This window comes from Paramacrobiotus metropolitanus, unplaced genomic scaffold (assembly GCF_019649055.1).
Source record: "Paramacrobiotus metropolitanus isolate TYO unplaced genomic scaffold, Prichtersi_v1.0 Parri_scaffold0000052, whole genome shotgun sequence".
In the NCBI taxonomy this organism is placed as follows: Eukaryota; Metazoa; Tardigrada; class Eutardigrada; order Parachela; family Macrobiotidae; genus Paramacrobiotus; species Paramacrobiotus metropolitanus.
In genome coordinates, this window is record NW_026570272.1 from 181,613 (window position 1) to 192,623 (window position 11,011).

Below are 11,011 nucleotides of genomic sequence, written 5' to 3' on the forward strand. Positions count from 1 at the left end.
GTTTGAATGTGGTCGGTTACAACCGTTTAATCTGCTACCACGAGCCTGGTTTGGAGTAATCCGAGTCGAACTGGCTCGAAGGTCCGATCGGAAATCGTGGGTTTGTTCGATGGAAGTGTCCAGTCGACTTCCATCCGGTATATCCCGTCGTTATCCGACCTTCTGTTGAGGTCGGTCATCCTATCCGTCGGTGGTCGACTAGGGTTAACCTGCAATAACATGCCCATGTGGGGCTAAACAAGTGCCTTCAGGTCGAATTCATCCACCGCAAACTGTGATCAATCGTCTTCGGTCATGCTGACTGGGTTTCCGACCTCCGACTTGTGGTCGGTTATGGTCGGCTTCAGAAAGTCGGATGAACTGTGTGCTCATCCGTCCGAAGGCTAGGTTTTTCCGCCAGGAGGTCGGTTCTCGACTTCCAAATGACGTTACCGACTTGTTGTCGTATCCTTCCGACTTCTGTTTGGTCACTTCCGACCTGCATTTGAGGTTGGCTAATTTCCGACTTCTTCGAGTCGGATGAACTGTGTGTTCATCCGTCGAAAAAGCAAAATTCTTCGGCTAAGAGGTCGATTTTCTACTTCCGATGGATTTTCCGACCTGTTGTCGTATACTTCCGACCTCCATCTGATGACTTCCGACTTCCGTTCGAGATCGGTTATCCATGTCGGAATCCCAAGGTCGGCTGATTTCCGACTTCTTCGAAACGGATGGACTGTGTGTTCGTCCGTCGAAGAGATAAAGTTCTTCGGCTGGGAGGTCGATTTCCGACTTACAAGTTCTGTGCCTACGGCTACAGTTGACCGGGTCTCCGTTGTTCGGACATCCTTCGGTCGGTTTTGACTGGCAGAAGGATGTTCGGCAGCCCAACTCCGTTCCTTCTGTGATTGCTGACATGAACTCTGGGTCGGATCCAAGCTACTGTTGGCTGGTTTATCCGAGTGACTTGCCTCTGGGTCGCCGAGTCCTGCGAGGTAAAGTTTCCTTGGCGTCTGTTGGCCGAGTGACTGGCGCTTCATCATGCAAATGTGCTCGCCTACAACACGAAGGGTCTTTGTGGCCCCGGTTGTCGAGCTCTTTGGTTTGAAACTTCATGCACATGCAAGTCCCTGAGGTCATCAGATCCGGTTCTTCCGTTTTGTTTTGTCGCGAACCTGAGACGCCTAACCGCTTCTGTTGGGGGTAGACAACTCACGTCCACGGGAGATTTTCTTTGCCGCTGACGAAGGCCGACTGGCCAGTACTGTTGCGGGCAGGTGGTCATCGTCATCGGGGGTTCGTTAAAGGGGTGCCGGCCGAGTGTTCTAACTCGGTCTGCCTAAGGTGTTCCATTGAAGACATGGGGAAGCAGGTCGCGGCGGAGTCGTTGGAGTGGCGGCCAAATCACCGTCGCTGTTCCTCTTCAGGTAATGGCAGCACGTTCGAGACGCGCGTAGTCGTGGTCACCGGTGAATCGGCTGGTTTACCCGATATCGTCCGGGGGAGACTGCGGTTGGACTCCGGGTACAGGTTCCTAGTTGAGTTCCTGTAGATCTGGGTTCAAACGGAGAATCCGGTTAAGTTACCACGTGGCTACTGCTAGCTTCCGTCCATTCTTCCTGGGCAATTTCTGTTGGCCGTTATGGTCGACCTGTGTGGTCGGCCATAATGTCGATTTCTCGTTAGTCGGCTACCATATACTTAGTCGATCTGTGTGATCGGCTGAGGTAGCGAGTCGTGGTTCGGCGATCTGCATCGTTGCGATTCCGACTTCAACTCTCTGAACAATTCGTTCCGAGTTTCCCAAAACCGATCTCTGTGATCGGCTTACACAACCGACCTTTGTGGTCGGTTAGTGCCACGATATCCGTTATGTCTCCAAGTTATGGATGAAGTACAAAGTTGACCTTTGTGGTTAACTCAAGTACATACAGTCAAATCCGAGTTTTCTTGCGCTGTTGGCGACTCGGCCGAGGGATGTCCGCTTTTACACTGGTGAAGGCTGCTCGGCTACCCGGTTCCAAAGTTGGCCACGGGTGCTCGGCAAACGTGGCGGTGAACACGCAGAGACGTATTCAGCGCCACGTTAGCGTAATCCTCTCGGTCTATGCTCCGGAGTCGGTTGGCCGGAGTAATCTTCATAGCCGGTCGTAGTTAATGGCACGATCAGTACCATGTAACTATCGTCGGCTCCATGTAACGCGGATTGGGGCTTCTGTTGGCTCCGATGGTCGCAGAACGTGGTTATCGATCCGCTATGTTAGCAGATGTGGTTCACGATCTGTTCATGCCATACTGGGGAACTGAGGTCGGTTTGCTCAGTTCTGTCCAGGGGATTCCTCGGAAGACGTACCGGAACGGTGGAAAAAGCCGGCTTGTCAGGTCTAACCACTCATGTCCGGGTCGAACCGAAGAATCCGGCTGACTTGTGTAGTCAGCATTCTGGCAAGGTCATCGTTGACTTCCGCTGTATACATGGTTTGGTCGGTTTATGGGGAGAAACTAAAGAAAAATGTCCATTCCGGGGTCGTTTCTCAACGATACAGTTTATCCGCTAGGCTGGTTCCCGTCGGGTCGGTTCTCGACCGTGCCGTTTCTCGGCGTTAAGTCCCCTCGGTTTGTTCCGAGTGGGGGATCGAGTTCCAATGTGGGAACTCGATCTTAACTGAGTGGGACTTCGACGGGTTTGTCGCCGCCGAAGTAATCATCTTCATCTTCATCATCCGGGCCAGGTCGATTATGTGGCCGGATGGTCGGATCATTGGGTTTACAAGTCGCCGGGCCACTCCGTTGAGACATCTCGTCAGTCTCATCCGTTTCTTGGCCGAGGCGATCCGCTCTGCCTTTCCTCGATTCCCTGGCCGCCTGTTTGCGGAGCCGCAGCGCATACGGTCGTGCGCCGGGTGCTATGTCATCTGACATCCAAGGTTCGTAGGGCGATGAATTGAATCCGCTGGGCAAAGTCTTCTTCTGTCGGTACCAGCTAATGAATCTGGTCGCGTCGTCGCTGGGATCTACGTGATCCTCACGAAAGGCATACTTTGTCGCATACCGTTCGTGGGTGTACAGCAAGTCGCGCATCCAGATGGCGAGGATAACACTTCTCATTGGTGTGCCAAGTTGGGCTACGAGGGTCTCCAAAGCCGCTGGTATCATTTCGTTCTGGTACAGGCCGTACAGGGTGTAATGGCAAAAGTAATTGCCGAGCCGAGCTGCGAAGATGAATCGCAGGAATGCTGTGACTCCGTCCTGGGCCATATCGACTTCCCCTTCTGGAAGGTACTGGGTTAAGTCCAGTGCTGCCCGAGCCGCGGTTATTACAAAGGCTGGGTGGGCGTCCGTGATGACAAATTGGGCAATACTCTCCATCTCGTCGTGGGGGTATTCCCGAGCTCCTAGTTGGCTCGCACGCGTTCCGTCCGGACTGTAAAGTGGTACATTCAGCAAGACCGGGTCGGTCATCGACGGTAACGCATTCGATCTGGTGTACGGATGTTCAACATTCTGTGCTGTGTGCGCATTCATGTTGAAGTCCGGTTGCCACTGATGTTGTTCCAGTAACGTCTGGTATCCAGATCGGACGAGGAATTGGCGTAAATTTTCTACCATCCGCCAGATTTGTGGGCGATTCCGTTCCTCGTAATTCATGACATTCATAATGTGGTTTGTCCGTTCGGTGGGATGTAGCATGACGACCTCGATTCCTTGTTGTCGGGCGCGGTCGTAACGAGGATCTTCTCGGATCGGCACTTCTACTTGTGGTAGTTGCGCCATCTGGTCGGCTACTTCGACGTCCATTTGTTCCGGTTGAGCTGCCAGTTCAGCTGGGACTTCGGCCGCCGGTTCCGCCTGATGGGCTTCCGGCTGCTGTTCGGGTGGGACAAAGTTACGTTTCGACTTATTTGTTAAGTCGACCGTGAGTCCGATTCCCGTTTCTCCAGATCCAGTCCGTTTTCCTGGTGGAGGTCTGGTCGGCTCTTTTCCGACTTGGCGGATAACTGCTCGTTGCTCTTCGATTCTGTCTCGAAGGTCAACTGGGCCAATCCTATGTCGGAGGTCGTGTCCCGCTAAGTTTTTGCTGGGTCGGCGTTGCTGCTGTTGAGCCGCCGGTTGAGTCCGATTTCCGTGGGTTCCGTGTTGGGGAATCTGCTGGAAAACAGTTGGACGAGCCTGTGTGACTACTGGCGTTGCCCTATGTGGGATTGCCATCAACTGTTCCTGAGTCGCCGGAGTAAAGGTAACCGGCTGTTGGGTTCCGTCCGGCATATTCATTATCATTGTCACCGATGCGCTAGTCATTGGTCGGTGTGGGTCTCCGACGAAGACGTCTCGTACATCGTGGATGAGCTGTTCGCTATCCGAGCGACCCTGTGTGGGTGCCGGTAACCGAATTTTTATTTCTGGTTCATAGTCGGTCGGTGGTGGATGGACCTTCATCGAGGCAATTCGTTTGTCGACCTCTCTGATCTTCCTTTGATCCTCCAATTGACGGTTAGCGTCTTGCAGCTGGCGATACTCCCACAGTCTGTCCGTTAAGACTGGTGGTCGGGTTCCTTCCCATCTCGGGTCGCGGGTTCGTTGCCGCTGGAGTGTAGCCAGGTTATCCTGTTCATGCGACTCTAGTTGGTCGACAAGGTATTCTCTGCCGGCCAGGTACCGATATGCGCTCAAGTTACCAGCGACAACATTAATGTAAAGTGCCGCCGCCTGAGCTCGGTGTTGTGGTCCCGTGCCGGTAACTCGTTCGTTCGTGAAGGATACGATGCATTGCGCGCAGGGCAATCTGTTGTTGTCCCTCGTCGCGTTATCCCTGCACTGTTGGCAGTCCACCGTGTAAGCTTCCGTTCGGTTCTGTCAAAACAAAAGTAAGCCAACCGTTTCTCGGTTGCGTCCTATGATTTACACCCTATATTTACTACGGTCGGGCCAGGTCGGTTCTCGAGCTGGTCCAAGACGCCTTTGTGGTCGTCTAATGAGGTAAGTCGACTTCTGTTGGTCGGTGACGCCTATGTGGTGTCACTGGAGGAAGGTCGGTTATGCCTCTCCTCCGACGCGTTCTGCGTTCCCTCACTCCCGTGTCGGTGCTTCTGTCGACTCCGGCCGACTTGCTTGGTGCGAGTCGGTCAGCTCGGTTGATTGTGCCGAGGTGGATCGTTCTTTCGGTAAGTGTCCGTGTCGGTGAGTTGATGGATTTAATGCGATGAACCGTTGGCCGCCCTGGACTTTATCGGTGTTCGTGGCAAATCTTTGTTGATAGAGTGCCTTCGATAAGACGAATTCCAATTCGTCTTCCAGGGAATACTTCTTGCGTCCGGCGACTACGTCCGGTTTAGGCTTGTATTTGAGGTCGACCAACTGCGGTTCTGCTGCTGTCCATTCGAACTCGAACCGTGTTGTAAGTTGGTGGAGTATTTCTCCACGGGTAAGTCCGTCGGGATGCCAGGACATTTCCATGCACGCTTCGATGGCGTGTGTCCATCCTTCATATGTTGAAGGGGCCGGATCCTTTTTAGCCGGTGGGAACTCGTAGTACATCCGCTTTGTGCTGGTGTACGTACGTATTATCTTCCCGGCATGGTATCCCAGGTCGCAGTAATGTCGCACATTATTCTGGCTCAGTTGTCGCCAGTCGCCCGTCTCGTCTACCCTCCAATGTTGGAGGAGTTTGAAGGCGATTCTTGGTGTGGCGAATTTCGGTCCACGTGTGGCCAAGGCCTTCAGGGCGGCGAATGTGTACATCCATCCCGCATCGTATTCCGATACACTCGGCTTCGGTTTTGAAGCCGATTTAATTCCCGTATACTTGACCCTAACGTTGGTCAACGGAGGGATGTCGTCCGGCAACACTTCCATGGTGTCTTCGTTCCATTCGGAGAGAAGTGGCCGCTCGTCAGTATCAGGGGTTATCGGTATCCGTTTACCGTACTGACGAGGGATATACACTCCACCATCGTCTTCATTTCTTTTGGATTCTTCAGCTTTGTCGCTGCCGTCCTTCTCCTCCGGTTGTCTATCCGGTATCTCCGGTTCGCCCTGCTGTTGGGGTGCCGGGTTCGACGGTGGTGGTGGTTTACCATTTTCGTCGTCGTCATCGTCATCGTCTTTCGGCGATCCGTTCCCAGGTGTTTGGAAATCGTCGTCGTCGTCATCATCCTCGGTTTCTTCCTCGGATGACGAGGTCGGTTCCGATGACTTCGGCTCCTTTTTCTTGGCCGGCTTAGTCGACTTCGTCTTGGTCGACTTTGACTTTCCTTTCTGTTGGGTCAAGTCTTCCGGTTCCGGGGAAATTTCCATGGGCGAGGACGGCGGGAGTGATTGTACGTCCCTCGGAATAAACCGTCCTTTCGCGCTCCGAGTCGGTTTTGCCGTACTTGCTCGTCCCCCTGGAGCTGCTGCCGTGCCGACATATGTTGTCGGTTCGTGGGGTGCTCGAGGTCGGGGTAGGACTTGGACTCGTCTTTGTGACGACTGTCCAGCCGTACGAGCTATATGCAGCAAAGCGGCTGCATCCTCCGACGGTTGTTCGTTGGAGTCGCTGTATTCTTCGATGGGTTCCGTGCCAGCCGGAGGCTTGTCCGTGTTGACGTAAGACATCCGGAGGTTGAATTCACGCCGATGTTGTTCCGGTATGAAGTTAGGCACGGTATACCGTACTGGTACGTCTCGTTCCGCGTTGGTCGTCTGAAGGGTATGTTCCGCGACCAAGGATTCGATTCGACCTGCTATATGGTCGATAATCTCGTCAATGTTGCCCTTCTTATCCATGTACATTACGTTATATACACGGGCAATCTGGACCAAAGTCGATCCGCGGGGATTCCGGATATATCCAATACACCGTGCGATTCTAGTCGGTGTATCATCCGCGTTCCTGGCGGCTGCACTTTTAAGTGCTTTGATGAGGTCCGGTGGGAGCAGTTCGGCCATCCGTCCCCATTGTCGGTGAACGGCTACTGCTAATCCGAAATCCAAAGTCCAGGCGACGATCTGCATCATAAGTTGATGCGTCAACCATTTTCCGGTTTCGCCTCCGACTTGGATGTTGTTGGACAGTTCTCGGACCAAGGACTGGTAAATGTCCACGCCGTTTTTCCTGGCGTTTTCGATGCTCCTGACGACTTCAACATGTACTCGGACGGTACGGATTAGTGTATCGACCGGGTCATCCGGCTGTTCGTCCGGAAGACGCTCGCGTACGTCGTCGGGGGCTGGCCACTGTGATTCATCAGTGTCCGCTCCATGGTTGAACATTTCTTTTAGGTCGCCTTTAAATCCCTCGTAGGGGTCACCTTCTCCATGGTCGGAGATTGAGTCCTTTTCTTCAATATCCGAGATCTGATCGGATTCCACGTCAGACTGTTGTTTAGATGTGGAGGGCTGGGGTTGTTCGATCGGAGTCGGCGGTTTTGGTGGGTTCCGTAGCCGACCTCCTGAAGTCTTAGCCGGCTTTGTGCCGGTTCGCTCCATGACTTCCTTAAATTTACGCTCCGCCGCATCCTTGTCGTGCGGTTGTTGAGCCTTTTCCCTCTGCTCGGTCCTTTGTGGGCCGGCATCCGAAATATCCAAGTCGTCGGATGACTTGTGTCGCTTGGCCGGATTAGGCTTCGGCGTCTTTACCGTAGAGTCCGACTTCGGTTTGGTCGTCTCTTTGGCCTCCGACTTTACTGATTTCTTCTGAGTTTCCGTCGGTTGCGGCTTAGCGGGTTGTTTCGCTGCTTCCTTCTTGGCCTTCCGTTTATCCTTGTGGGATTTCGCGGAATTTGCCGAGTTGATGACCCGTGTGTCCAGATCATCGTTGATCTGGACGGAAGGTTGTCTGGTTGGAGGAGGGACTTTCATCTTGACGGATTGCTGTGCCGTCTTCTTGGTCGACTTGGGTTCCGAAGCGGTGACTTTATGTCGAGTCGGCATAGCCGCTTGTAGGGCTTTAGGTCGACTCTTTTCCGCTCGGTAATGTTCTCCCATACGTTTCATAACGTCGGCCATCTTCTCGGTAAGCCGGTCGTGGTCACGCCGAGCTTCTGTGGTGTTTCCGAGTATGCTGGCACGTCGGATTCTCAATGAGTGCCAGAGTTCCCTATCCTCCGGGTATGCCATGTCGATGCAGGCATCCTGTTCCGACCTTGTCAAGTCCTTCACATGTTGTAAGGCTGGGTCGTCATGGAATTCGCGCGATGAGTCCTGAGGTGGCTTCTCTTTAGCCGTACTCCGTTTGGTCGGTATGTTTACGGACTCCTTTGCCAACATGTTCGTTCGAGACTCGTCAATTGTTAGACGTGGGCCGGAGTGTACCGAGGTCGGTTCGTCCCTTTGTGGTGACGTTTCGACCGTTGTTTCGACTCGCGCTTCCGAAGGGGATGTTGTGTCCATCACGTCTTCGGTTTTCTTCGGTTTCGTCGGGGTATTCCGAGGTGTAAACCTGAGTGGTTTTTCCATTGTCGGTTGACTCGGCAGCTTAGTCGGCTGGGATGCTGATCGGGTCGGCGAAATTTGTTTTACCGGCGATCTGCCTCGTTTCGGCGTGGATCCCTTCGGTGGTGTCGCTGCCTTCCGTTGAATGGAGTCATCGGAGTCAACGTCGTCCGCATTCTCCTCATCTTCACTACTATCCGACATTGTTATCGGAATCTTCTCGGTTACCTCTTCTCCGGGCCGAGGTTGAATCTCCAGTGTGTAGGCGCCCGGGTTGATGCTAGGATTACGGAGACGTTGGATCGTCTGGATCATGTTAGAGTCCAGCGGGAGTTGTCGTAACTCCTGCTTTCCGCATCTTAGAGTCACCAACCGTCGCAGGACTTTGTCCCTATCCTGGATCGTAGCATGGATCTTCTGGGCCGTTTGGGTCTGTTGCTCGTCGGTCATGGTCCGATCTCGGATACCTCCTTGAAGTTGTGCTTCGTAAAGTATCCGTTGAAGATCCAATGTTTTAGCTTGGCCGACCAACTTCTTGTGGATGCCGGGAGTAAATAAGGCCTTCGCTCCCATCACTTTCCGTGACGGGCTCGGCTTCTCTTCAGCCGGTGGTAGGGAAGACGGAGTCGCCTTCAGGATTTCCAAGAGTCGTTCCTTGGTCCTGACTGGTGATGGCGACTTCCGCTTCCTTCCGCTTGTAGAAGTCGTCTACGAAGGACTGAATCATGGCCGTCAGGGTTTGCAGCCGTTCCTGATTCTTTACCGACCACACTGTTGTTGGTCTGAGGATAAATCGGGCTTCCTTGGCGTTGTTCTCCAAGTGTCCGAGATTGATATCGATCTGACAGTATTGCGGACTCCGTTGGTCGGTCTCGTCCATCATCTTTCGAAGTTCGACGATGACAGCGTCCGCTCGCAGTAACTGTGTGTTGACTGCTTTTACCCATTCAAGGTCGGGTTTGGCTGGTGGGGCTGGAGGTGGAAGTCGGACAGAATCGAAACTCGGTTTCCGAGCCGACTGGATCTTTGTGATCCGCGACGGTCGACCTTCAGTCATGGCGTTTGTTGCCAAGCTGGTCGATTCCTGTTGTTTGTCCCGTTCCTTCTCTTCCTCGTATTCGTTCACCCTTGTTTCCAACCATGAGGTCGTTCGGATTAGGTGTTGTCGAGTCCTCATCGTTTGTGGGGCGTCCGGATGACATAGTCGTCGTATAAACCGGGCATTGTTTCCCCACGCCAAGATATCTCGGTCCAAGTCATTCGCTTCTTGGCTGTTGTCTTCACAAAAGTTTCTGCGGGCCCTCATCTCTGTGATGAGTTCCGCTACTCTAGCCAATAGTTTGACTATATGTGGCGCGACCGTACTCGGCAGTTCGTCCGTGTCCGGTATGGCTTCCATGATTCGGGCTTCCGTGGCCGGAGACATGGGCCGATCGGCCATTTCCATCAGTTTCGGTTGGGCAAAGCCTTCTGTTGAGGTCGGATTGGTGACAGTCCTTGGCCTACGCTCCACGTCATCATGGGTGGAGGTTGGCTCTTTGGGACGACCGCTGGTTGGGTCGTCGTCGGCTGTAGGGCTCGGATTTCGTCCTCCTTTTCCGTCAGCTTCTTAGTCCAATGCTCGATCAGTCCGGTATTACCCAGAACGGTTTCAGGGTAATATTCCTTGGTCGGATCGAGTGTAGCTAGGCGCTTCTTCACTTCGTTTATTTCGTGAAGGTATTCACTGCGCTTTTGCGCTAAGGCGTCCAACCGGGCTAGTCGGATTTCTTCATCAATCACCGCCTGTGTGGTCGGTGCTGATATTCCCGACGAGCGCAAGTTTTGTTCTTGTGCTCGTATCCGCTTCTCCGAGTCGGCTGCTATGTCGACTTGTTTATCTTCTTGTCGGCGTATTCTGCCGAATTCAGCCGTATAATTATCCATGTTCTGAGGAGGCGTGCCCATGACACTCTTAGCTTTACGGCCTCTTTCATGGCCTCCTCCTTCCGGAGACGTAGTTTTCCGATCTCCAGTGAGGGTGTTCGGCCAGGCGTTTGTCGGCCTGCCGAAGTCGACGGAATTGGTTGAGACGTCGGCGTGACAACCTGTGTGGTTATCGCCGGGGGCCCTGGGTCAGGGTCTCCCAGTCTCTGGCCAACATGCCGAGCTACCGCTTGTTGGCAGATTCGGAGGGTTTCCTTTTCCTCGGCATGGAGCTTTAAGTTAGCATCGTTCAGACGGTTCTCATAGTACGACAGTTCAGCCAACAACTTCGTTCTGTATGGAGTGTGGCTCGGATCCATCTGTGAGGTCTGCGTAAGTGCTTGGCTGATCGTGTCTATGTGAGCACGAGCCAATTTTGCTTGTTGACGCAATTCCTCTGCGGTTCTGCCGTTGGTGTTGATTTCCTGGACAACCGCAAAAGGTGGAGGCATCGACGTTACGACCTGTGTGGTCGTCGTCGAAACAGGCACTTGTTGGCTCTGTCCTCCGACTTGACTTCTGTGTTGGTTCAGCCGGTTCATTAAATGGGTCGTCGCGTTCGGATCCATCCAGAGGTTCTGTTGTCCGGGTGGCCTAAGATGGGTCGGTGAGATCGGTGGCGTAAGCAATACTGGCCTTGGTGGCGAGATTGTGC

General features: G+C 53.5%; 1 protein-coding gene across 1 annotated transcript; it reads right to left on the reverse strand.

Annotated features, from left to right (window-relative positions):
* Nucleotides 1-5,046: 5,046 nt before the first annotated feature.
* LOC129592374 (uncharacterized) lies at nucleotides 5,047-10,338 on the reverse strand. Its single transcript, XM_055488393.1, has 5 exons — nucleotides 9,898-10,338; nucleotides 8,479-9,021; nucleotides 7,015-7,917; nucleotides 5,538-6,234; nucleotides 5,047-5,348 (listed from the first exon to the last, which is right to left on the reverse strand). Exons 1-5 carry the CDS (start codon nucleotides 10,336-10,338, stop codon nucleotides 5,047-5,049), a joined length of 2,886 nt encoding a protein of 961 aa, XP_055344368.1.
* Between the last annotated feature and the right edge of the window lie 673 nt (nucleotides 10,339-11,011).